This window comes from Chanodichthys erythropterus, chromosome 3, assembly GCF_024489055.1.
Source record: "Chanodichthys erythropterus isolate Z2021 chromosome 3, ASM2448905v1, whole genome shotgun sequence".
Classification (NCBI taxonomy): Eukaryota; Metazoa; Chordata; class Actinopteri; order Cypriniformes; family Xenocyprididae; genus Chanodichthys; species Chanodichthys erythropterus.
The window spans coordinates 3,151,282-3,178,674 of NC_090223.1; the positions used below are offsets into that span (position 1 = coordinate 3,151,282).

Sequence of the window (27,393 nt, forward strand, 5' to 3'; positions counted from 1 at the left end):
GATGGTGAGGCGGGCAGAGAACTGACAGCGGGTGGTGAAACTGAGCATGCTGAAATCCATTGTGCCACTCTGATGGACTTATGAATCAGGCATTCTAGACCCATAGTGTCATCGTACACAACCATTAATTCTTTCACCTTGGGAGAGAGACCTTGTCGAAAAACTGTTATTAATGCAGTTTCATTCCATCAGCTTGCAGATGCAAGTGTGCGGAAGCGTAATGCATACATACTCACAGTTTCTTCTCCTTGACTTAGATTAAAGAGTTGGTCGTGTACGTATAGGTCAGCCGAACTTTGTCCAAATACCTCTCGGAAATGACTGAAGAAATCGCGGATAGTGCCTATCACCGGAGCGTCCGATTCCCACAATGGTTGAGCCCATTGTAATGCCCGTCCGGAGACAAGTGATATGATGAATGCCACCTGGGCTCATTCCGTTGTGAAGAGATGAGATTGTGCTTCCAAATACAAAGAGCATAGTAGTAGAAACCCACTGCAGTCCTCCGCCCTGCCAGTGAATGTCACTGGTCGGGCCATGGGACTGGCAAATGCAACTGAGGTAGTCGGTGCAGTGGGTGCTGGGAGTTGTAGTGGTTGACGAACGGTGCGCACGAGGTCCGGAGTGACTGGAGGTGAAGTGCTCGTGGGAGGTTTTGTGAGGGAGGATCGCACCGTCCAGGTAAGTGAAAACAAGACCAGACACTGTGAGGGAAGTGCAAGTCTTTATAGTGCTGGTGGAATGAGGTTCAGGTGTCGTCGATTAGAACTCGGGTGATTGGGAACGAGTGGGCGGAGCGTGGAGATCCGGTGTCGATGCACGCTGTGTGTTGGTGGTGGGAACTGACTCTGTGACAGCTATGGCCATGCATTTTTGACAGTAGAGTTGATACTGTCAAATACTGTAAATGATACTGTAAGAATGGTGTTGCACTATTATATACAGTAATCACATTTACTGTACTGCTGTAGATGAATATCATGCAGACTTATTTTTCTTGACCAAATATTCTTACAATAACTGATAATCATGTTTGTAAACAGAGCGTAAGAGAGACACATCTTGATAACATATATATTACATCTCAATATTTTTGACTATATAGCTCTGATTATTTAAATATATTAATACATTTCTTAAGATGTATAACTGCATATTCAGGATTACAAATATAAACAGATACTATATAATTATCTTGTTTGAAATAATTGCAAATTGTTCACACACACACACACACACACACACACAAACTTTGAATATTATGGTAATCAGTTGTGAATAACTAGATTACCAAGACGTCAATTTAACGTCTTTGTCGAACATTCAAAAGATGTCCACTGAGGAGCCAGAATTAAAGTTTTTTTAAAGTTTTTCGTGTGCCCATATAATCTTAGCGTAAGTGGTAAACAGATTTGGCTTGCTGTCTGCTATAGAGGGGCTCGGAAAGAATATCCTACTCGAGCTCCGATTGCCCCCCTATAACTGGCAAAAATAAGTTCAAAAGGAGGAGAAGGGGAGGAGGAGGGATGCCAAAAGAACTAACAACAGGAAGAGGTAGGATGCTGGTTTTATACCTTGGTATTAATTGAAAGATTAGATGGGTGTACTCCTCCCGAAATTAAGTTTATTAACTTCACTTAATTGTGGTCATTGTGGACGTATTTTCAACGTCTTATAAGGTCTCATTTAGACATCATTTATACTCTTTTTGGACAAAATTAAACACTCTGAGGATGCATTAAATAAAAACATTCTTATTTCACTGTAATTTCCATTTGTAATTGAGAAGTAAACAGTGAAAATCATGAATATAAAAGAAACAACTCAAAATACAGAGTAACGACAAACAATTTTGATTAAGTTGGGTTAGTGTTAATAGAGAGCCTGCAGATGGAAATGGACTTTTGTCCAGGTTGTCACAACATCTGTTATTCCTTCACAAACTGCCCTGAAACACAATTCAAATATAAATGATTATAAATAAAAATATAACTTTACAATGCTCATTTCGGCCCCAGTGGTGAATATTATGTTCAGAAAAATACACCAGAGTGAAATTTAGTATTTTGTGAATTATGTTTTTTAGGCGGCCTTTCACATCACGTGAGTGCCAGGAACACCAGATTAAGCTTATAAAATATGAAATATATTATTGTTACGTTACGTGTTAAATGACAAACCTGAATAACTTAAGGATTAAACATTTGTCTAGCAAAACAATGAATAAAAATACATTTATAATGCTTACCTTTCCTTTTCACGTCCGTGTCTGGCAGATGAATAGAGATTTGAATTGCGTTGAATTTGAAATGGCTGCGTCAAAGGCTGTTCCTATGTAGGGTCCTGTCCTTTGTAGGTATTTTCAAATGTCCTCAACGTACAGCAGAATTAAATACATTACATAGAGGATCTATCGTTGTGGTGGTATCTTCAGTCTTTTATTAATATACCGAATTAATATCTTTGCGATTGCTTGCACCATCAAGTTTACGTCCCTGTGTCATAACGCAATTACGCCCCTTGTGCGAGCCACGTTTAAATAGATTAGACGTCTTGTAGACATCCAAGAAAACTCCTAGTCTGACGTTCAAATATTGAACTGCATGTCTACGTCTACAAGGGTCCAATATTCAGACGTTCAGATATTGAACCAGTTTTGCACGTCCACAGGCATTCATAAAGGGTCCTCGTCAAATGTTCAGATTGAACCTGTTTTGTACATCCATGGATTTCCAAAAGGGGTCCTACTCAGACATTCAGATATTGAACCTGTATTGCATATCCAGCAGATGCACAAAAGTGAGTCTGAGCTTACGGACATTATAAAGACATGATCCAAATGTCTCCCTGACATTGCATGTTTGCTGGGTTCTGTGCTTAACTCTTAATAAATATTTGGGCTTTTAATGCAATTTGTAGGGCTGTTTAATTAAAAAAAAAAAAAAAGAAAAAAGGAGTTGACCAGAGTCCTAGCAGCAGGATTATCAGGATAGAGCTAATTTCTTTGCTGAGAACATTAAAGATAAGGAAACTTCTCCCTTCGTCTGGACAATCTGAGAGCTGAAGATAAAGGGACTCTTCAATACTTAATCAGTACTTTAGTTATTTATAATATTACATTTGTGTTTCCAACACAGTTTGAATTTGATTCATTAAGTTATAAGTGTAATAGTCAGGAAGAACAGAGATGTGTATTTTAAATAAAATTAAATGGCTGATAATGATAGTTTAAATAATTAATATTTAATTAAAGCATCATTTATCCATTTGACTGAATGTGTGTTATTTTGTCTTTTCTTTCCAGACACAGTGTTTCGTCTTCAGATGTTTCTCGTCTTCTGTCCAAATATTCTGATGTTTCTGTCTTTTGTCCTGTGGGGTTTTTCTGAAGGTCAGTGTTTCAATACTGATTGATTATCAATTCATTATGATTTATCATTCAAATATCTGTTTATATGTACAGTAATATCTGGTGTTGTTTCAGGATCTCTGTTTGAGTCGGTCTCTTGCTGTGCTCTTTATTTTCTGAGGCCTCTCATGTTGCTCTGGGTGGCTCCATATACTGATGAGTTCACAGGTATTATATATATATATAGTATATGAATTATAATGTGCATATTCTGACAATAAACCAATGAATTTTACAACAAAAGTTTCATTGTGTTTGTGTTGTAAATTATATTGTGGATGTAATTATTTCATCTTTTCTGTTTTACAGGCAAGATTGAAACATGGATTAATATTTTCAGTTTTAAAATAGAATATATTGTTTTCTCAGGTGTTTTTTATTCAGGTAAATAAATCCAAATGTAAATCAACAGACATTATCATAAACACATTAAAATGCACATTAACAACTGAACAATAATTACATTTAAATTATGTGATATTCCCAGTATACTGCAGGAAATCATTAATGGCCTGGTTTCATAAACGGGGTTTAGCCTAAACCAGGATTAGGTCTTAGTTCAATTAGGGCATTTTAAGTAACTTTTTATAAACAAGCTAGAAAAACATTACTGTTGTGCATCTTGAGACAAAACAACTCTGACATATTTTAAGATATGACAATACAAGTTAGATTGAGACAGCTCAAACATGCACTTTAGTCTAAGACTAGCTCAAGCCTTGTCTGTGAAACTGGAGGAACAACTAGGAAGTGTCTGGTGTTACTGTTGTATTTCTGTCAGTATATTCCACATGTTCAGTGCTGAATCTCTGACTCGACACATTATAATCTACACCAGTTAGTTATGAAAATACTGCATTGATTGTTACAGTAGACATCATGTTAGTGACTGAACTAAAGCTACTTCTGAATGACATCTCAGCATGTGTCAGGGTCAGAGGTCATGTAATCAGCACAAAGGTCAAGGGTCAGTATCAGAAGAAAGTCTGACAGTTCAAAGAATGTGTCGTAATGTTGTGTATCAAAACATCTGTTCAATGAGAAGTTTTTGTAATTCCTGTGATCTATGTTTCAATTTTGTTCTTCTATTTTAGTAATTGTTGTTTTTTCTCTTTCTTTATTCCAGTTCTGTTTAAATCTGCCTGGGACAAAAGTCTGAAGTATGCCGGATTTGAAGGTGTCATAATTATAGTCCTCTTTGTGATGGTGCTTCTGTCTAACCTCTTATTTATTATTTACTGTAAGTATTTCCTTCATCAAGAGTCAGAAATGAGCTGAAATCATGTTTTACCAGATTAATGCTGTTTGAGTTACAAAATCATAATATCAGACCTGATTATCAGTTAATTGAAGCATTTCCATTAGACAATGTCTTTATATAGCAGATTATATATATATATATATATATATATATACACACAGTGGGTACGGAAATTTTTTCACTCTGTTATATTGCAGCCATTTGCTAAAATCATTTAAGTTCTTTTTTTTTCCTCATTAATGTATACACAGCACCCCATATTGACAGAAAAACACAGAATTGTTGACATTTCAGTTTTTCTTTTTTAATAAATCTGCAAAATCACATGGTCCTAAGCATTCAGATGCTTATATATATGCTTATATATTTGCGCATATATTTAACTCGGGTGCTGTCCATTTCTTCTGATCATCCTTAAGATGGTTCTAAACCTACATTTGAGTCCAGCTGTGTTTGATTATACTGATTGGACTTGATTAGGAAAGCCACACACCTGTCTATATAAGACCTTACAGCTCACAGTGCATGTCAGAGCAAATGAGAATCATGAGGTCAAAGGAACTGCCTGAAGAGCTCAGAGACAGAATTGTGGCAAGGCACAGATCTGGCCAAGGTTACAAAAAAATTTCTGCTGCACTTAAGGTTCCTAAGAGCACAGTGGCCTCCATTATCCTTAAATGGAAGACATTTGGGATGACCAGAACCCTTCCTAGAGCTGGCCATCCGGCCAAACTGAGCTATCGGGGGAGAAGAGCCTTGGTGAGAGAGGTAAAGAAGAACCCAAAGATCACTGTGGCTGAGCTCCAGAGATGCAGTCGGGAGATGAGAGAAAGTTGTAGAAAGTCAACCATCACTGCAGCCCTCCACCAGTCGGGGCTTTATGACGGAAGCCTCTCCTCAGTGCAAGACACATGAAAGCCTGCATGGAGTTTGCTAAAAAAACACCTGAAGGACTCCAAGATGATGAGAAATAAGATTCTCTGGTCTGATGAGACCAAGATAGAACTTTTTGGCCTTAATTCTAAGCGGTATGTGTGGAGAAAACCAGGCACTGCTCATCACCTGTCCAATACAGTCCCAACAGTGAAACATGGTGGTGGCAGCATCATGCTGTGGGGGTGTTTTTCAGCTGCAGGGACAGGACGACTGGTTGCAATCGAGGGAAAGATGAATGCAGCCAAGTACAGGGATTTCCTGGATGAAAACTTTCTCCAGAGTGCTCAGGACCTCAGACTGGGCCGAAGGTTTACCTTCCAACAAGACAATGACCCTAAGCACACAGCTAAAATAACGAAGGAGTGGCTTCATAACAACTCTGTGACTGTTCTTGAATGGCCCAGCCAGAGCCCTGACTTAAACCCAATTGAGCATCTCTGGAGAGACCTAAAAATGGCTGTCCACCAACGTATACCATCCAACCTGACAGAACTGGAGAGGAACTGAAATTAGGAATGGCAGAGGATCCCCAAATCCAGGTGTGAAAAACTTCTTTCCCAAAAAGACTCATGGCTGTATCAGATCAAAAGGGTGCTTCTACTAAATACTGAGCAGAGGTTCTGAATACTTAGGACCATGTGATATTTCAGTTTTTCTTTTAAATAAATCTGCAAAAATGTCACCAATTCTGTGTTTTTCTGTCAATATGGGGTGCAAAAAATGAACTTAAATGATTTTAGCAAATGGCTGCAATATAACAAAGAGTGAAAAATTGAAGGGGGTCTGAATACTTTCCGTACCCACTGTATAATCAAAAAATTGACAAATAAATCAAATTGACAATAAATGTCATGGCCCTTTAAAGAATGTGAATTGAAATAATAGCAGTAAATCATCAGGTAAAGTCATTAGTTTACCAAATCTTTAGTTTATTCAGTCTCAGGCTATCGAGTGATTTAAAAACAAGATTCTCCTTGTGCAGGATACTCAATTATTCATGATAACACACCATTTAAAAATATATATATAAATATTAATTTAGTTCATATTATTAATATTAATAATATTAATTTACTATCAGTAAATTAATATTAGTTTACTATCAGAGCAACCTGGGCTCTCATAACACCTGAGCAGTGCCACAGACTGATCGACTCCATGCCACGCCGCATTGCTGCAGTAATTCAGGCAGAAAGCCCCAACTAAGTATTGAGTGCTGTACATGCTCATTCTTTTCATGTTCATACTTTTCTGTTGGCCAAGATTTCTAAAAATCCTTTCTTTGTATTGGTCTTAAGTAATATTCTAATTTTCTGAGATACTGAATTTGGGATATTCCTTAGTTGTCAGTTATAATCATCAAAATGAAAAGAAATAAATATACATATAATATACAAAATATAATATACAAGTTTCACTTTTTGAATGGAATTAGTGAAATAAATAAACCTTTTGATGATATTCTAATTATATGACCAGCACCCGAATAGGAATCTTGCTAGAGAGGCCATTCTGCTTCAAGTGTAACTAAACGAGCCAATGCAAATTGGCATGCAATCATATGCAGCAGCTGCTCTCCTCGCAGCGCAGATATTTAATGAGCAGCAGGTACCTTGCATCTTCAGCTTTTCGCACAGCACAGCAGCGAGGTTGAGTCCTCTCTTTTTCTCTCTTTTGTGTTTGTGCTTGCCTTTTTGATCAAAAAAACTGTTTTTTCAGCTTGAAAAGGGCTGTTCTCGTGGCCAATACGGTGCGTTAAAAGCCGTTTTGACAGTCCGTAAGAGTGTTCAAAGAGAGGAGTGCACATGACAGGCTGCACACAATCCCTGTCTGTGTTGCGGCGGCTGTTCCCCTGCATGCTTCAGCACTTTTAAAAGAGTAAGTCCCTGAAAGAGTTTACAGTGCTTTCCAGTGCTGCTGGTCAGACCCCTTGTTTCTTCGAGCAGGAGTGCCCCTAGAGCAGGTGTCTCGGCATGTTCACAGATGCCTCTGCCACCAGCTGAGGTGCCACGTACAACAGGCATGCAATATCAGGGGTTTGGACAGGCCCCCAACTGCATTGGCACATCAACCATCAACTGCCTCGAGTTGCTTGCAGAGCCACCTGAAAGAGCCATTACAGGGCAAGCATGTACTGGTCCGCAAGGACAACACTGCGATCTTTGCGTACATCAACCGCCAAGGTGGTTTATGCTCCCATCGCATGTCACAACTTGCCCGCCATCTCCTCCTTTGGAGTCAGAAGCATCTGTGGTCGCTTCACGCCATTCATGTTCCTGGTGAGCTCAACCGCGTGGCCGACAAGCACTCAGGAGTTGCTTCCAGGAGAGTGGCAACTCCACCCCCAGGTGGTCCAGCTGATTTGGAGAGAGTTCGAAGAGCCTCCTGTTTGCCACGCCAGAAACCTCTCACTGCCGGTTGTTGTACAGATACACTGGCACACAGTTGGCCCTGGGGCCTTCACAAATATGTGTTTCCCCCAATGAGTCTACTTGCACAGGCCTTGTGCAAAGTCAGAGATGGGGCACCCTTTGACACCCTCATCCACACCTCTGAAAACTCCATGTCTGGTCCCTGGACGGGACGCGTAGGTTCTAGGTGACTTACCCCCCGAGGTACTTAACACCATCACTTCGTCACGTGCACTGTCTAAAAGATGTACTTATGCCTTGAAGTGGAACCTTCGGGCAACGAATTGTGCCTAGAGTTCAGGCCGAGCAACAGCCACGTGGTACTGAGACCCCAGCCTGGCTATGTGCCCGAGGTTCCTACCACTCCCTTCAGGGATCAGGTAGTGAGCCTGCAAACGCTGCTCCCGGAGGAGGCAGACTCAGCCCTGGCTTTGCTCTGTCCAGTTTGCGATTTGCGACTGTACATAGATAGAACTCAAAGCCTCAGGACGTCAGACCAGCTCATTGTCTGTAACGGAGGCCAGCAGAAGGGAATGGCTATCTCCAAACAGAGGATTGCCCACTGGATAATGGACGCCATTGCCTTGGCTTACCAAGCACAAGGCATGCCCTGCCTGGTCAGGTTGCATGCTTACTCTACAAGAGATGTTGCATCCTCCTGGGCGCTGACTTGTGGCACCTCACTGACAGACGTTTGTAGAGCTGCGGGCTGGGCAACACCTAACATGTTTGCTAGATTCTATAGCCTTCGTGTCGAGCCGTGTTCTCTCCTCAGGTCAGAGGAATGGAGAGGCCTCGGCTTAGTGTTGGCTTGCTGCGCATACATGTGCTTATTACTCCAGAGAGTCCCTACAAGGCAGACACCGTTGAGTCCTCCACTCTCCCTTCGGCAGTCAGATGTGACGGAGTGTCTGGCGCCAGGCCTAAACTCTGTTGTATCCTTTAGAACCAGATTTAGGCTGGGTACCATATGTGTGACCCTACAGGGATCCCATATGTGTAGTTCCACAGTTGCTCCTAAACAAAGCCTGTGACTTTCCCTCTGGCAGAACCCACCTCTCTTCAGGACTTAGTACAGTCCTATCGGGTTAGTCCATATGTACTTTATACGTTACCAAATAACTTCTTCAGGTAAGGATGTGGCTTCTGAAGTGTTCCTTTCCTAGCGAAAGGGTATGCTTTCTCAGTGTTATCCAATATTCTCACTGAATGGGTTTTTGGGGAACAGCAGTGATCGACACTCTCTGTGTTAACCCTGTCCCACCGTCCTTAGGCAAAGGGGTTTAGGTGGCTTGCAACAGAGCGCTGGAAGGGAGCTGCTCCTGTGGCGCTTTGGTAGGGATTCCTATTCGTCAGTCTGTCCGACGAGAACATCTCGGGAACCCTTGTTCCCTGAAGGAGGGAATGGAGACGTACATCAGGTCGCCACAGTCACTGTACCCCGCTGATGCTGCTGCCTAACCTGTTTGGCTCCTCAACAAAAACCTGAAGATGCAATGCACCTGCTGCTTATTACATATCTGCGAGGTGAGCAGCTGCTGCATATGATTGCATGCCAATGTGCATTGGTTCATTTAGTTACTCTCAAAACAGATTGGCCTCTCTAGTGAGATTCCTATTCGTAGGTCTGTCCAACGTACGTCTCCGTTCCCCCCTTCAGGGAACGAGGGTTACCTATGTAACCGAGATGTTATGTGAAATAGCTTCTTTTAAAAATAGCAGTATATAAAAATGCAATTTTATGATCCTTTTTTATTTTAAAAAATATTAATCATTTAGCAGATTTTGCAATTCAATAAAAAATCTGTTAATCATGAATCAAATCTGATCAAGTCTGATCAACCACTAAGATAATGCTGATGATTTTGCTTCCATATCTTTATGAGAAATATTATGTGATCAGGAACCAGCATTAGTGAAATCACAGCTCAACAAATCACTAATCTGAATCTCTTTTGTTTAGTTTTTCTTTTTAATGCATGTATCCATGCATTTATTTAATTATCTGAGTAGAGACACATTAAATGTTTATAAAGATAATTCTGATGATTGTCATTATTAATGATTGTCATAACGAAACCTAGCCAATCAGATGGCTGATACTTTTCGCACATCCCGCACACGTTTGACTTTACAACACACAAACACACACCTTTATATATTCTCATTCTTTCTTGCTTTCACATTATGACATGACTGTACACACACATACAGTAGATTAATAATTTTTAAAAATTTTAAAAATTATAATAACGACATTAATAAGCACCCTCTCATGGTATGCAGAGTGCGTAGAGTTGTCTGACCACTATGTTTTTATTGTATTTCATTGTGTTTTATTGCAATGTAAATTGTGTAATTAGATGGTTTTGTTAAATTGGCTCTTTTTCCACACACCCGAAATGACATTACAGATAGTTCATGTTTAAAACCAGGCTCAAAAAGAGTAAATGCTCTCTAAAATAGCTACACTTGGTCTAAATGTTTGCAAAAAAGGCCTAAAAGTACTGAGTAGGGATGGAGAAATGAAGCCACTTTAATCTTTGAAGCTTCTCTCTGATTGTTTAGGGAAAGTTATTTGAATATTTGAGTTATCTCATCGAAAAACTAAATAGTAAGTTGTGATTAGTATTTTATTACAGTGTATAATTAATGAGATTTATTATCAAGATATTTATTACTAGTCTTTATTACAGTATTCTTTAGTTGAATACATTAAATAATGATTGAATTCATACTGAATTACATTCATTTGTGTTTATTTACATTTTACTTTCATAATGTAGATAAACTGAGTCAGTATTTTGTCATAATGCCTACATAATTACTTTAATGTGTGTAATATTAAGTGGTCATTTGGTCCCCCTCTAAATAGTGTTAAATAACACTGAAGCAGAGTTAAAGTTAATGAGATAATTAACCAATTAATTAAGTGATGATTGAGCATTAGTGATGAACACCTGCTCTTAACAAGCAGAATCACTGGAAAAAAAGGGAAACACAACAACTACAACTGACTTCAGCCACAGCCTTAGATGAAATCAACTGAAGATAAAAAGTGTTTATTCTCTGAAGATCTGATTAAACAACTCCACAAACAGCATTACCAGCTTCAAATATTAATAACCAGATTTACTTTATTTTCTCATGTGTACAGAAGTACTTACTGAGAATTGACAGAGGTTTAGATGTTGTTTTATTGGTCAAGAAAACAAATGGTGCCACCATCATGGAGATCAGCGTTTGCTTAGGTTGGGCTTTTTATGGTAGATTTTTCTCTGCAACAATGCATATACTGTTATAAAGCAGTGAGGTCAGTGTTTTATAGTGAGCAGATATTAGCTGCTTTTATATGATATAGTAATTGTGAGATTGCCTGATTGCATCCAAAGCAACTGGATTTTGGTTTTGCATTACCAACTCTGTGAAAGCATGAGAAAAAGTGTTGCAGCAAACATATATATGGAATAATTTAAAAACCATGTAGTGCATAAAAAATGTTGAACTACTGCATCACTTTGACACACACAGACATCAAGAATCAGCATATGAATCACAACAATGGTGATTAAAAATGCTTTACGTTGCAATGCATGCTATGTATCACCATAGGACAAAACTTCCATCATGCACTGCAGTATGAATAATTATTGTCACCACTGTCTAAGCCTGAGTGGTAATAGTTGCTCATTTTCAGCATTGAAGCATTATGGTGTCGTTTGTTTGGAATTTTTTTTTTTTTGCAATTTTGTAATGCTTAAAATACCTCTTTGTGCATTTGAAATGCATTTATTTTAAGCAGAAAATTTAAACTGATCTGCTCCTTCAGTCTTTTAATTCAGCAATGTACAAGTGTTTGCTGTGAAACACCATAGCTCAAACGCAAATAATCTTAAAGACGTAAAAGGGTCAAGAGCCCAACTAAAACAAACCCTGACCACCATGATGGTGGCATCATTTTTTGACCAACAAAACATCAACATCTAAACCGCTGTTAATTCTCAATAAGAACTTCTTTAGATGTGGGACAGAAATAAAGTCAACCTGGCTGGTAATAAGTGAAACAGACGTTTTAATCAGATCTTGAGGTATTTAATGTCTTTTATCATCTTTAGTTGATTTCATCTAAAGCTGTGGCTAAAGTCAGTTGTAGTTGTTGTTTCTCTTTTCTTCAGTGATTCTGCTTGTTAACAGCAGGTGTTCATCATTAATGTTCAATCATCACTTAATGAATTGCTTAATTATCTCATTAACTTTAACCCTGCTTCACTGTTACATTAACACTATTTAGAGAGGGACCATATGTTCTCTAAACAGAGTTGATCTAACCCTTGGGATTTTACTGTGTACTTTTTTGTTTATCATGGTATTAATTTAAAATCAGATCAAACATTTGGATGGATTTATTTATTTAATTATTATTATTTTTTTCCTTATACAGCATTGGTTAAATCAATTGGGAAGTTAAGTCAACAGAACATTAATATATTCTGGGTTCTGGGTAATGTAAGCTTTGATGTTCTGCCTTCACTACAATTCATCCTCCTGTTTTATGCCTTTGGATCTGCTAGAGGAGGTGAGTTTACATTTATGAACTATTTACATTCATTTATGAGTAATAGTGCAAGAAAACATTATTCAACTGTATTAAAATCATATCAAGAAAAATCTGTGGAAACTTTCCTTTTGTGTTCTAGACATATTGTTCTTTACATATTAAAATATATTGATGTGATTAATTAATTAATTACAGTTTATATTAGGGTGTAAGAAGAAAAAGAGAAGGGGTTTTATAACACACCTTTTAAATATTACAGTATCTTTAAAGTGTGTAGCATTTATTTTAACAAGTTCATTTGATTACAACAATTAATTAATGTTCACACTGATGTCCATGTTATCTATTAATGTTAAAACTTACTCTTCGATCTTGACATTAATTTAGTTTATGAATATGTAGTAAATAAAAAAATTAGTGCAAATAAAAAAAAATTGCAAAACAACATAAGAAAAAAACAAAACAAATCTATGTTTACACTTGGTGTCTTTTTTGAAGCTACTAGCATCTGTTTTACATTACTTCTGGATGCGTTTATAGAAACAGCATACCTCGAGTAAGAGAGGTTTGGATTAATCAACCAAGAGTTCAGGGTATGTCTGACAGTAAGTTAACCTTGCTTTCTGTGTTTTCCCTATTTGTTGTTCGTGGAACTGTTGTTTAATGCGACATTACGTGATCAGGAGCTCTATATCATCAGGACTGTGATTGAATCACATCTGTGCTAACATCTGCTGCACATGAGATGTTGCCCATATATAGCCTATATTATTCAGCTGTGCTCCTCATTCTCCTTATTTATCCTCAAGTTTTGAAATGCTGAAAAATAAAACCATTTTCATCTTACAAGCAGAAGTGAATCTGACATACTGTAAATATGATGAGTGATGGATATCTTCTGTGAATCTCATTTTTATTGTAATCAATCTTCTGTTTTCAGGATTCATCATTATTGCAGTTTTACCATTGTTTCTCACAGTAACAAGATGTGATTGGGACAAAACATGTGTTCGGATAATGGGCTGTAAGTGTTTGATTAATTATGATCTGCTCCTGATATAAACACTCATAACTCATCATAATGAGATCAATATTTTGCTCATGTCATTATGAATGTCTGATCTTTACAGATTTTGAGTGAGAGTAGAAATATTTCCAGTGATTTCATAATAATATGTGTTCAAATGTTTTGAACATTTGTGAGATGATTATATATTTAGGATCTTATTTTTATTCAGTCAGTGTCAAACACAGAAATGCTCTTCTTTTTAAACTAATATTATTAAACATGTTTTTCAGGTTCATCTTCAGTCAGGAGATCAGTGTATTTAACTCTCATGTTATTGGTCAATGCTGTAATGGTCTGTTTCTACATCATCGCTCTGGAAAATGAAAAGGGTGCGATAATCTAAAATTATATATCTGAAATATCTTTCTAGTATATCTTAAGCTAAATTGTACTATACATGTTATATGTCGGTCAGTTAATGAACACTTTACAGAAACCGTTACCATGACGATGATGATGTGTTTGTTCATGTTCAGATCGTGTGGGATGGGCCTGCATGATTGCATTTCTTCAGTTACTCTGGACAGTGATAAACTTCACTTGGTCATTTGATTATGGTACAGTATCAATCATCTGATCATCTTCTGCTATCAGCTCTAGTTTATTCTCTTCTGAAGAGAGATTGAGTCTCTACACTGTACCATTATCATAAAGACTGTAAAATTATACAGTAAAAACCTGTTAACAGTAAGTTCCTTTACTATATACAGTGAAAAATTTTGTTATCTGTTTGAGTAAAACTGTTTGATTAAAAGGTCTGATTCACTTATTACTAACCAGGTTGACTTTATTTCTGTCCCACATCTAAAGAAGTTCTTATTGAGAATTAACAGCGATTTAATTGGTCAAAAAATGATGCCACCATTATACCAAAGTATAATGCCACCAAAGTAATTTGCTTTTGAGCAATTGCAATGGTGTTTCACAGCAAACACTTATATATTGCTGAATTAAAAGACTGAACGAGCAGATCAGTTTGAATTTTCTGCTTGAAATGCATTTCAAATGCATAAAGAGGTATTTTCAGCATTACAAAATTGCAAAAAAAAAAAAAAAAAAAAAAAATACAAACAAATGGCACCTTATTGCTTCAATGCTGAAAAAACAACTATTACCACTCAGGCTTAGACATGAAAACAGAGCATACAATCCTCAACAGTGGTGAAAATAATTATTCATACTGCAGTGCATGATGGAAGTTTTGTCCTATGGTGATACCCAGCATGCATTGCAGCGTAAAGCATTTTTAATCACCATTGTTGCGATTCATATGCTGATGTTTGATGTCTCTGTGTGTCAAAGTGATGCAGTAGTTCAACATTTTTTATGCACTACATGGTTTTTAAATTATTCCATATATCTGTTTGCTGAAACACTTTTTCTCATGCTGTAGTTTCACAGAGTTGGTAAAGCAAAACCAAAATCCAGATGCTTTGGATGCAATCATGCAATCTCACAATTACTATAACGTCATATAAAAGCAGCTAATATCTGCTCACTATAAAGCACTGCTTTACAACAGTATATGCATTATTGCAGAGAAAAATCTAACATAGAAAGCCCAACCTAAGCAAACACTGATCTCCATGATGGTGGTGCCATTTTTTTCTTGACCAATAAAACAACATCTAAACCTCTGTCAACTCTCAGTAAGTACTTCTGTACACATGAGAAATAATATTTACTTCATCAGCTTGTGGAGAAGCTGCTAGTCATAAACATTGAACTTTCTCGTCACCTCCTGTGTTTTATGGTATTTTAGTTCTGGTATATTAACATTATACCAGTTAAGGAAATACAGGTTTTACTGTAAGTTTAAGTTAAATCCATAATTCCTGAAACGCCACAGCTGTATGTTTTTTTTTGTGGTGAAGTTGCACCCTCAGGTGCTGTTTTTATAAAATTTCATTGTAGATGAATAATGAAAGACATTATTATTCTACAGAATATTTTTGTATAATTTATTATTTATTATTAATTTCAAACTTCAAACAGACTAATAATCAGATTTAGAAAGATGTGAAGATTTTTTTTTTTTCCTGTAGTGGTTTTTAATGTGGTTTCATCTGATCTAATGGTGATATTAACTGTATTATTTGATCTAATGGTGATGATATTGACTGTATTATTTGATCTAATTGTGATGATATGAAACTGTATTATTTGATCTTCCAGATTTTCCCCATCTTGTTCCTGTGTATGTGTTTGGATCAGTCGGTGTTGTTTTACTGAACTCTGTTGCTCTGATGACTGAACTGATACTGAAAACAGGTGAGCAAACACTTCAACATCAGTAATATATCTGTATATAAACCATGAACTTTACAGTAAATACATATTATAATCTAATACAGAATGTTAATCTGAACTGTGTGGTAAACTCTCACTGTGAAGCAGTGAGATCAGCTTCATCTTAAAGTTCCCTTTCAGTCAGTCACTTTTGACGTACGTCAGTAGTGACTGACGAATTGGGATTTCGCTAGAGAGCCCTATCAGCTTTGAGTGAAACTAAACAAGCCAATGGATTTGGCATGCGATATTTGAATAATGCGCACTGCCCCCGCCAGGTGGGTATAAATATGGAAGCGGATGCAATCGCACTCTGTCTTTCGCTTCAGAGCCAACCTGTTGTGTTCCTGCTATTTGACTAAGAGTGACTTCTCAAGCCTTTGAAGAGCCTTTTTTCGTCGTGCTGGTGTTAAGGCACCCTACAGCAAAGCCACGAGCTTTCACAAGCTATTATACAGCTTTCAGCTGCTGTTTTCACAGCATTGTTTTCTGCCCTGCTGGTTTGCGATTTGGGCCAGTTCCTCTGTGAATGTGACTACCAGGCGATCAGTGTGTACCTGCAATCACATTGCAGCTGTTTCCTGTGTGCTTCAGCACAAAAGAACAAGAGCTAAAGAGCTAAATGTTTCCACAGATGCCTCTTCCACTGGGTGGGGAGCCACGTATAATGGGCATGCAGTGTCGGGTCTGTGGACGGGGCCCCAACTGCATTGGCATATCAATTGCCTTGAGTTGCTAGCAGTATGTCTTGCACTGGGCCACTTCAAGGAGCTGTTGTCAGACAAGACTATTGCGTATATCAACCATCAGGGTGGTCTACGTTCCCGTCGCATGTCGCAACTCGCCCAAGAGGGTAGGGGACCTGCACACATTTTCGAATCGTGCCTGGAATTCGGGCCCAGTGACTCTCACGTTATCTTTAGACCCTGGTCTGGATATGTGCCCAAGGTTCCTACCACTCCCTTCAGAGATCAGGTAGTGAACCTACAAGTGCTGCTTTCGGAGGAGGCAGACCCAGCCCTGGCTTTGCTCTTTCCCATCCGTGGTCTGTGCCTGTATGTGGATAGAACGCAAAGCTTTAGGACCTCAGATCAGCTCTTTGTCGGTTACGGAGACCAGCAGCAGGGAAAGGCTGTCTCCAAGCAGAGGATGGCCCACTGAATAGTGGACATCATCTCCTTGGCTTATCAGTCCCAAGACATGCCTTCCCCGCTCGGGTTAAGAGCTCACTCCACTAGAGGAATTGCCTCTTCCTGGGCGCTGACGCACGGCGCCTCGCTGACAGGTATCTATAGAGCTGCGGGCTGGGCGATACCCAACACATTCGCTAGATTCTATAGCCTTCGTGTATAACTGGTATCTTCCAGTGTACTCGCTTCCAGTAGCCGGTAACACGAAGAAACCCGTTCTAGTGTTGGCTTGCTATGCCACTCCCGCCCCCTGGGCCAGATACGTGCATCCATTGCTCCAGTAGAGTTCCCCGCTTGGTGAATCCTGTCGAGTTCCTCCGCCTCCCCTTGCGGCTCGGACATTGAGAAGTGTCTGATGCCAGGCCAAACGTCCGTCTCCAACATTGATGTCTGTGCCATATGTTGTGACCCCTCCACCTGACTGGTCCCATATGTGTATTGTCCACGGTCAAACTCCCTACGGTGAGCCAGTGTCTTTCCCTTAGCAGATCCACCTCTGCTGTCACCTGTCAGATGAGTCTAGGCTGGAGCCATCCCACGGACTCCACATATTTCCACGTAATTCCTCTCCTGCAGGGTAGATTGTGGCCTCTGCAGTGTCCCCTATGGGTTTGCTTCCCCAGTATTGTTTAAGTCTTACTGTAGTAGAACATCATTAGACTCTCTCAGTGTAAGCCCCCTTTTCTGCCCACCAGGTGCGCCGGGTGGCTGGAGCTTACGCTGGGCGCTGGAAGGGGTCAGTAACTGTGGCGTTTTATTTGGGATCCCAATTCGTTAGTCACTACTGACGTACGTGATCAACTGAAAGAGAACGTCTCAGTTACGTATGTAACCCTCATTCCCCGAAAGAGGGAACAGAGATGTACGTCCCGTCGGCACAGTTCCTGTGCCTTCGCTGTAGTGCAGACTCTAGGTTGTCTCCTCAGCAAAAAACAGAGTGCTTCACTATTTATACCCACCTGGTGGGGGCAGTGCACATTATCGTAAATATCGCACACCAATTCCATTGGTTTGTTTAGTTTCAATCAAAGCTGATAGGGCTCTCTAACGATATCCCAATTCGTCGGTCACTACTGTCTCCATTCCCTCCTTCAGGGAACGAGGGTTACATACGTAACCAAGACATTATTACTCTTATTTCCATTCACATATTGTATGAAAGCCCAATGATGCCCTCTGGAGGTATCTTTATGTATATGCATTTTTTATTATTGTCTGGACAAGTCAAGACATGTCTGTATCAGTATTAAGTATATAGGAAAACTGACTTGTTCTTTGTGCCAGATATTGGACTGCATGTTTGTTGTTCCTGTGAGTGAATAAACAATCATTGTTTTACATTCTAAGCTGTTCAACTTAAATAATTTGTACATTTTGTTATTGTCAATTTTAAACTGTACTAGTTTAAATAATATTTTGAACAATATGTATAATTTTATTTACTGTTACTACTGCTGTGTATAATGTTAATTTTCTTCTTGCCTTTTGTAATACTGTTTATATCAGCAAACTTATATTGTATTGTAGTGTATATATATATATATATATATATATATATATATATATATATATATATATATATATATATATATATATATATATATATATATATATATATATATATATATATATATATATATATATATATACAGGACTGTAGCCTCAGGGGCTTCAGGACATCCTCAGCCACACCAAGCACTGTATCCTCACACTCTAGTGGCATCCCCAGCACCTCATCCAGTTCCATCTCATGCCCTTCCAGCTCAGGCAGCAATCTATAAACCTCAAGCGCAGACTCCCAGACTAGAGATATTCTGCCTATGGTGTTCCAAAACCCGTCATACCAACCTTTGAAACGGCGTGAGAGTAACTTTGCACTGCTCAAAATGGCATTGGTCAATCTAATGAATAGCCAACAGCACTTAAGTGAACAGTACAAGTTTTAAGTGCTCCTAGGTCACTTAAAGCTTCCCAGTATTTTTCAGCTTGCCAAGGTGTATATGCACGATCCCCGGCTGTACACAGCTGTACAAGCACTGCAAAATAAATATGGTCAACCACGCCAGCTAGTCCCATATGAGTTAGGTGCCATACTGAATGCTCCTGCTGTAAAGTTTGGAGATGCTGAAGCTTTTGATGACCTATCCATCCATTCATTGGTAGGGATGCTCAAAACACTAGAGTTTCAACCGTATTGTCATTATTGCAATAATAAGGACCATTTCCTGAACTCTTGCTCTAAATTTAAGTTACTAACCACAAAGCAAATAATGAATTGGATAATGGAAGGAAAACAGGGTTGTAAATGTGGAAAGGCACATGCTACAGACCACTGCACTCTGAAGCGGGGATGCAAGACTTGCAAAGAGCTGCACCTTACCATTCTCCATGAAGCAGCCTTGCAAACACAAAAGAGTGATTTTCTGGTCAATGTTTCCCCTTCCCAAGTGTGCTTATATCATTCCAATCGATCTCCAAAGGTGATGCTAATGGTAGTCAAGGCTCTACTCCATCACAGAGATAAAGCCATGGAGACGTATGCAGTGTTAGACGATGGCTCTGAGCATAGCATAATACTTCCACAGACTGTGGAACAGTTAAACCTTACCACAGTGTATGAAACACTCAGCCTACGTACAATACGTCAGGATGTACTTCACTTAAATGGACCATCTGTTTTCCTCTTTGTGTCAACTTTAAACAGACAAACTAAGAAGTTCCAGATTAATCATGCCTTCACTGCAGAGAATCTGAGACTGTCTGAACACTATCCAGTAGCTGCTCTCCAACGCATATATGCCCATATCCGGTCCTTACCATTGCCACAGATTGAGCGAAAACAACCCTTGATGTCAGACATGCCTCACATACTCTTGCCAGTCCAGCCCATACGAATGAGACCTCCTAATGCACCCATAGCTGTTCACATTAGATTCGGTTGGACTGTCCAAGGCCCTGTTGGGTATAGCCTGCTCCTTGTGATCAATAATGTCTGAACACCTCTATATATACTCAGAATGCTGAGCTTCTTAAGAATGTTGAGGTAGATTGACACTCTACCTTACATTAACGAAACAACAGCCACTTGTTTCAGACAGGACCAGCACACTCTCACACTACTCAAATCCCACACTACTAGAGTAGAGGTAGACTGCATTCTACAATATACCACTTCTTTGCTCAGAGGTCCGAACGCTAACACCCTTAAAGCCCCAAAGGAAACAGTACTGGCATCCCTCCGCAGCACTGAACAGAGACTTGCCAAAGACCCAAACTTCTCTGAGGCTGGCTATGTGAAAGAAATCTCCCCTCAGGAAGCTGAGAAGTCCACTGAATCCTGGTACATTCCACACCGTATGGTGAAACACAATGGCAAAAAAAGGGTTGTGTTTAACTGTTCTTTCCAATATCAGTGTCAGTCATTAAATGAACACCTTATTCGTGGTCCGATACTTGGTCCATCTATTCTTGGAGTTCTGCTTCGGTTCAGACAGCACACCGTTGCTGTGAGCGGAGATGTGAAAGGTATGTTTCACCAACTTCACCAAAAAATAGGACGACGAACTGAAAAGAGATGGGGAATAGCCTTCAATTGTATGACCACCTGATGCCTCCATCTGGATCTACTTGAGTTTCAACACTGATGCCTTCTTGATGTCTTTATGGAGATTTATAGCTAGAAGGGGCAAGCCTGTTCTCATTGAAGTGGAAGGCATCATGAATGCTAAGCCTTTAGGCTATGTATCATCCGATATCGCAGACCCAGACCTAATCACACCTAACATCTTGCTCATGGGTCACCATGACTCCTCTCTCCCACAGTTAATGTATGACTTAAGCAATCTTTTGGGAACCAGGAGGTGGAGGCACAGTCAAATACTTGCAGACTAATTCTGGGCTAGATTTATTAATTACTACCTGCCAAGTCTCCAGGAAAGACAATGGCAAAGGGACAATGACAAACTCAGGATTGACCAAGTAGTGCTCATCATGGACCCACAACTTCCACGAGCCCTCTGGCTAGTGGGCATTGTGACCCGTACCTTCTCTGGACAAGATGGATGAATAAGGACAGTTGCAGTTCAGGTTCAAGAACTTATGTTAGACTGGTGGCCCAGTTGATCCCACTTCCCAAGCTCGTGGATGATGACAACTTCAATCCTGCCACTTAGGTAGGGCTTTCTACCATGTTCAAATGTTCAGAGTAACATTTGAGGGCAGCTGTGTATGAAAGCCCAATGATGCCCCCTAGAGGTATCTTTATGTATATACATTTTTATTATTAAGTTAACATTTTACATTCTAAGCTGTTCAACTTAGATATTTTGTACATTTTGTTATTGTCATTTGTGAACTGTACTAGTTCAAATAATAATTTGAATAATATGTATAATTTTATTTACTGTACTACTGCTGTATATAATGTTATTTTTTTTTCATGCCTTTTGTAATACTGTTTATATCAGCAAACTTATATTGTATTTTGTTTTCTCTGTTCATTATAGACCACACATACCCCTATTGGTGAATGCCTGTAATATTTCAAACATGCAGCTATAATTCGAATAAAATATTTTAAATGGGACCTTCTCTCTCGCTCCAGTTTCTCTAACTGGAAACTCCTACCACCATTTCTACTAGTGTCTAAACGAACCATATATTAATTTACCATATATTAATCTAGTGTCTAAACGAACCATACATATATTAATTTGGAGCAGTCATAAGCCTTATAATCAGCTGTTCATGCTGTAAATAAATTCCTGTTGTTTCTTTTCATCCTCAGTTAATGGTGAAGGTGCAGTTGGAGATCTGAGGATCGTCGTCTTTTCTTCTGAATTCATCTTCACTTTAATTCTGATGGTTTTAATGGTATTTGAACCCTGTGAGTATAACCTGAACTTAAAGACATTTAAATTAATTACATTCACTTCAGCTGTTTTGATGCCTCTTATATTTGTTTAAGGGATTTTCATTTAAAAATATGACTACATATGTGACCAATCATCTGTCTTTTCAGGGATTAAATGATCAGTTTTGTGTTTTGATGATTGAATCTCACATGTGTGTTTATTGACTGTGATCTTCAGTCTAATTCACTGACAGCTGCTCACAGTTTACAGCAGAAAAACACTCAATATATTACTCATTCACAACCAGCATTTTACTGCTATTTATTGCGGTCTTTGAGGGCATCATTTCATAAAGATATTTCTGCTGTTTTTATAATGATTGTGACTCATTGACTCATTCTAAACTGAATTAAACTGAAGCACTTGATCTTCAACACTCACTGAACACAATTGAATTCATTCAGATGTATCTAGACTGGATATATAGAGCCAGAGCACTCATGGTGTGAGTAACCTATTGGAATTGCTACGTTTATTATTGAAGGTTTATTTTTCTTTGTTTAAACCAGGACTCATCTATTATCGGATGTTTTTTGAATCTGAATAATCCTGTAAATCTCTTTTCCTTCTCTGTCTCTGACTCACAGGGATCAAACCATGTCTGGAGTCATGTCAGGTTAGTGTCATATTTAATGTAAATCAGATTTTATTAATTCACTTGATGTTAAAGGTGCACTCACTAAAGTCTTCATACAGACACACATCACTGTAAAAATATGTATTTATATAAATTAAAAGATCTTGTTCAGTACAGCTCTGTTGAGGTGTTTCTGAGATAAAGTGAGCAGTATTCAGCTGGTCATGTGATCTCAGTATGGCCACCATGAGCCGAGAGAAAACACCTTATGTGGAAGAAACAGTTTCTTCCCGACTCTACATCATTTAAACTGGATTTGTCAAATGTGCTATTCTTTACTTTAAACGTGGACAGAATTACTGACTGCACCTTTAAATAAGTGTCAGAAACACATTTAGTGTAGATCTGAGTAAATTAATGTCTTGTCGTGAACACAGAAGTCAATAAAGTCTCGTCGAACTGCAGCCACTGGATCACAGAATCAGGAATCTCAGGTCAGTGTCAGAATTATGGATGATTTCACTTTTCCAGAGATTATGTGTTTCTCAATTCTGCTCCTGGAGAACATCAGCACTTTATCTGACACAAACCACTTCAGATAATGACAGACATGTTCGCTTCACTTAGTTTTGTCGTGGTCATGAGATGTTAATGCATGGGAATTGGCTGCCTATAGCAACATTCAGATGAAGTCCATCACTGAAGCTTCAGAGCATGTATTGAGTACACAGAACAGTTTCTCATAAAGATCGGTGCCAGAGCGCATATCGTTTTCAGAGAAACACGTGTTCAAGGAAAAACAAAGCCTCACTTTCTTTCTAGTCACGTGAATGCTTCACTTTTGTGTCAAAATGTTTGAACCCAGATCAAACATGGCATGACAAAACTAAGTGAACCGAACATGTCCCCTCCCGCAGCTTACTGACTCTAATACCTGAAATATCTGTAACACCACATCCTGATCATCTGACAAACAGTCCCACAAGTACTACAATATGTTATATACTAGAAAGTTATCGGCAGCAGGTCATGTGATTTTTGAAACAACATTTCCTTCAATTTAAAAGAGAAAGTGCTTCTATGTGGTAAAACTGTTAAAATAAGGAGACTCCAGGAGCAGGACTGAGAAACACTTCTGTGATTCTGTTGAAAACATGTTAAAACATGTCTTATTCTGAACCCAGAATGCAGCAGCTTCTGATGAAACTCCAGCCGCTGGATCAAACCAGAACCAGAACACAGCAGAATCACTGGAGATGGAGCCTCTACCAAATGAACAAAACCAAGAGACTCAGCTGGATTCAGTGGTTTCACAAACATGATCAACAATCCGACAAAAACACTCCTGAAACAGTGATTTAAGAGTTCAATATCATTCTTCATTTGTTAATGAAACAGGATGTTTAACACTCATCACACTTGTTCTTTGTATTCATGTAATAGTGATTTGCTTTTATAACTATTTCTAGCTGTAAACCAACTTCAACAGTACAAATTGAAACTGAGACTCTTCAAGATCAACAGAATGAAAAATCAGTGTTATAATTTTTATTGTAAGAATCGATTGAGGTTTGAGTCTCAGTTCAGGATCAGGATGTCAGTAAATGTTCAGTTCTCTTACACCCTTCAGAATCACTGAGATTGAATATTTAAACCTTCAGATGACAGCTCAGATCCTTCATGTAATATCAAAACTCCTCTGAGTTTTTGTTACCTACCTCTTCCTCTTGTACTTCCTCTGCTCATGATCAGCCATTCTCCTCCATAATACTGACTCTGGAAATCAGATCAAGAAATTAATACATTTATAACTCTAAATTGTATTGTAATTTCTAGACGGCAATCAAAACATTAGATTCTTTATGTGAAAAAGAAAATAAGAGGTTTGGCTAAATGTCCACCTATTGTTTGCATTTATAGCAGAGATTGTCTTATTATAGGGAGATGAGAGGGTCTGTATCTCTTAGCATTGGAGAAAGTGTAACGGCTAACATGGATCACGTGCGGCACCTCTCTGCCTATCATGTAACGTCAGTGCCCGCCATTCAAAGTTTTATGACAGTCAAGTACAGTTTACAATAATCAGTTTCTTGTGAATAAATGTTCTATATTTGTTGTTATATCACTAGTAAATGTAGAGTAGGACTGCACTGTTTGTGGAATGTGCTTTACTTAAGAGTACACTAAAAACTTATTTGTAATTTAATTGTTGAAAAGGCCCAGTATTTTCCATACTGTTTTCTGATTTGATGTTGATATGTGATTGACAGTTTAGTTTGGCCCGCCCATAAGAAGGACGACATTTTAGTTCTTACAGCTCTGTCAACTGCTCTCTATAAAGTTGCTTTCATTGGGTGTGCATTCGAAAAAGAAGTGTGTTGTTCATATCATGCTTGTATGATTCTAACATCTTGTTTCTTGTCTTTAGTGTGAGAATTTGAGTTTTAAGCTGTTTAAGCGAGTCCAGAGCAAATCCAGCCGTCTATAGTTTTTTGTATGTAATACTGCAAGTTTGTGTATTACATTATGATTATTTAAATTATATTAATTTGTTTACCAGCATATAGGGTTTTTGCTTGTGTATAAACCTCTTAGTCAGTATTTTATGGCATGTTTTTGACTGTTGTTTCTGCTTATGCACAGTAATGCACCATTAGAAAATGGAGATCTGTCTAATCGTCTTATTTAAATGTTTACTGCTGTTGATCTTATGTATAGTGTATTTATTTCAGTTGTGATTTATTATGTATATGTATTTGTTTAGACACCCCACATGTGCCATATGTATGTGAGAGCGTGCATAATAAATGGAGCATCAGTTGAGTACCAACCTCTGGCTTTGTCCGTTCTTACGACACCCCCTGGTGATCACAAACCAAAACAACAATTCCAGTGCAGTTCTTTAAAAACTATTCAACATGGTCCTTCAAGCCAGATTGTGTGTGATTGCCATGGAATAAGATGTCCAGAGCCAGTGAAATGACAGTCTGATCCTGATAGAACCATATGCAGGCAGAGAAGAGAATCAGCAACTGCATCAAACCATTAGATTATGAGATATAGGATAAAAAATGGTTGAAACAGCCTCAGTTCAGAGTCCCGTTCCTCTGCCCCGTACCAAATCAGTTGCTTCTTGTGGTTCCACCTACGCGTTTAAAATGTAAAGGTGATCGGGCGTTTTCTGTTGCAGCTCCTAGGCTTTGGAATGACCTTCCTCTGTCTCTAAAAACTTGTCCTTCATTGGGTGTTTTTCAGAGTGCGCTTAAAACGTATTTGTTTTCTCTAGCATTTGACAATGCTTTGTAAGTGTGTATGTCATATGTCTGTTTTTTGCTTTTTATGTTTCTCTTTTATACTTTGTGTACAGCACTTTGGTTCCACTTGTGGTGTTGAAAGTGCTTTATAAATAAAGTTGAGTTGAGTTGAGTACAATCTATAATCTATAAAGAGGGAAAACATAAATAATAAAAAGCAGAGGGCCCAAAATTGATCCCTGAGGCACTCCAGATTGAACAACTTTAACCTCAGATCTAAATCCACCCATGGCAACAAACTTCTTCCGATCACTGAGGTAGGACTTAAACCAATTTAGAACAGTATCAGAAACACCAAAAACAATTTCACAGTCCAAAAACAATGAACACAGTCCATACAGGGTGAGGCACAATGACAAGCACGCTGAGGGAACGGCCACTGAGATCAGCCCAGGTTGTAAACAGGCCGGTGAGCATTGGCAGGTGTGCAGCATGAGGCCCAAAGATGTAGCGAGAGCCAGACAGGATCAAACAGCACACATAGTTAGATTCACGAGACACAATCAGGCACTGAACCGGCCTTGCTGCTTGGCAGGAGGAGAGAGCAGCCACAGGGATGCTCAGCCTGCAGGACAGGGCAGGGGGAGACCAGAGACACAGAACCAGGACTTGACATGACAGGTGGTTAGATGGTTTGGAACAAGGAATGACAACAGGGACAAAATGGATACAAGAAACTCCTACAAAAATGCTATGAGCTTAGGTGAACAAAAGAGTAGTATACAGGCATGAGGTTTAACGAACTGGCAAAGACATGAAGGAAAGAGTGCACAATATAAAGGAGCAAAGAACGTGAGGAACAGGTGACAACACTCATAACAAACGAGGACTGAACAATGACTAAACAAGAGGGCGTGGTGACAGCAAACAAGGAGGTGGGAACAGAGGAGCACATGGCAAATACAGACAAAGCCATGTGCTCAGACACAACATAAACAAAGACGCATTAAACAAAGACAAAACAAACAAGGCTGTCAGGGCAGAACCCTGACAAGGTGGCCTAAATTTTATTAATTTTGGCTCTCTAAATAACACTTAAAATAAACTGTCTCAGACAATATTTTTGAAACCCATTGTAGCAAATTAGCTCAAAATAAATATGAATAATTAATCATAACTCATTATAATTAATTATAAATATTTGGATCAGTTAATAAAATTAACTTAATGTAATAAAATTAATATTACAATCAATTAACCTGTTCGTCCAGTGGACACTCAGTGTTGATTGTTTATTAATTCTCAGAAATGTTAATTTCCATGTTATGGAAAAACAACATTGGTATTGTACAGTACTACTCAGAGCATGTAGTCAGGATCTAAATCACTAAAGAGGCAATTTATTAGCAGACGGAGTCAGAACCAAACATGTGTTGTGCACAATTCTTTATTAACTAACTCACAAACACATAACATACACACAGGTCACATACACACATAGGTAAGAATGAGCAATGATAGAGTTG

At 38.6% G+C, this 27,393-nt stretch overlaps 2 protein-coding genes across 5 annotated transcripts in view; both read left to right on the plus strand.

Annotated features, from left to right (window-relative positions):
- The window catches only part of LOC137015185 (uncharacterized), a 40,600-nt gene extending 15,163 nt beyond the window's left edge, over window positions 1-25,437 (plus strand). For 2 of the 3 annotated variants that reach the window (XM_067379981.1, XM_067379964.1), the window contains exons 5-17: window positions 3,305-3,391; window positions 3,485-3,577; window positions 3,719-3,793; window positions 4,536-4,649; window positions 12,459-12,593; window positions 13,516-13,599; window positions 13,875-13,973; window positions 14,121-14,201; window positions 15,820-15,915; window positions 21,910-22,008; window positions 22,624-22,652; window positions 23,051-23,107; window positions 23,798-25,437. In XM_067379981.1, the coding sequence (XP_067236082.1) occupies window positions 3,305-3,391; window positions 3,485-3,577; window positions 3,719-3,793; window positions 4,536-4,649; window positions 12,459-12,593; window positions 13,516-13,599; window positions 13,875-13,973; window positions 14,121-14,201; window positions 15,820-15,915; window positions 21,910-22,008; window positions 22,624-22,652; window positions 23,051-23,107; window positions 23,798-23,935 (1,187 nt within the window). In that variant the 3' untranslated portion in view covers window positions 23,936-25,437. The remainder of the gene's footprint in view (window positions 1-3,304; window positions 3,392-3,484; window positions 3,578-3,718; window positions 3,794-4,535; window positions 4,650-12,458; window positions 12,594-13,515; window positions 13,600-13,874; window positions 13,974-14,120; window positions 14,202-15,819; window positions 15,916-21,909; window positions 22,009-22,623; window positions 22,653-23,050; window positions 23,108-23,797) is intronic. The other variant, XM_067379973.1, reaches the window with a different exon arrangement.
- Window positions 1-27,393, plus strand: part of LOC137015261 (zinc finger protein 729-like) — a 192,106-nt gene that overhangs the window by 78,660 nt on the left and 86,053 nt on the right. The window lies entirely within an intron of this gene.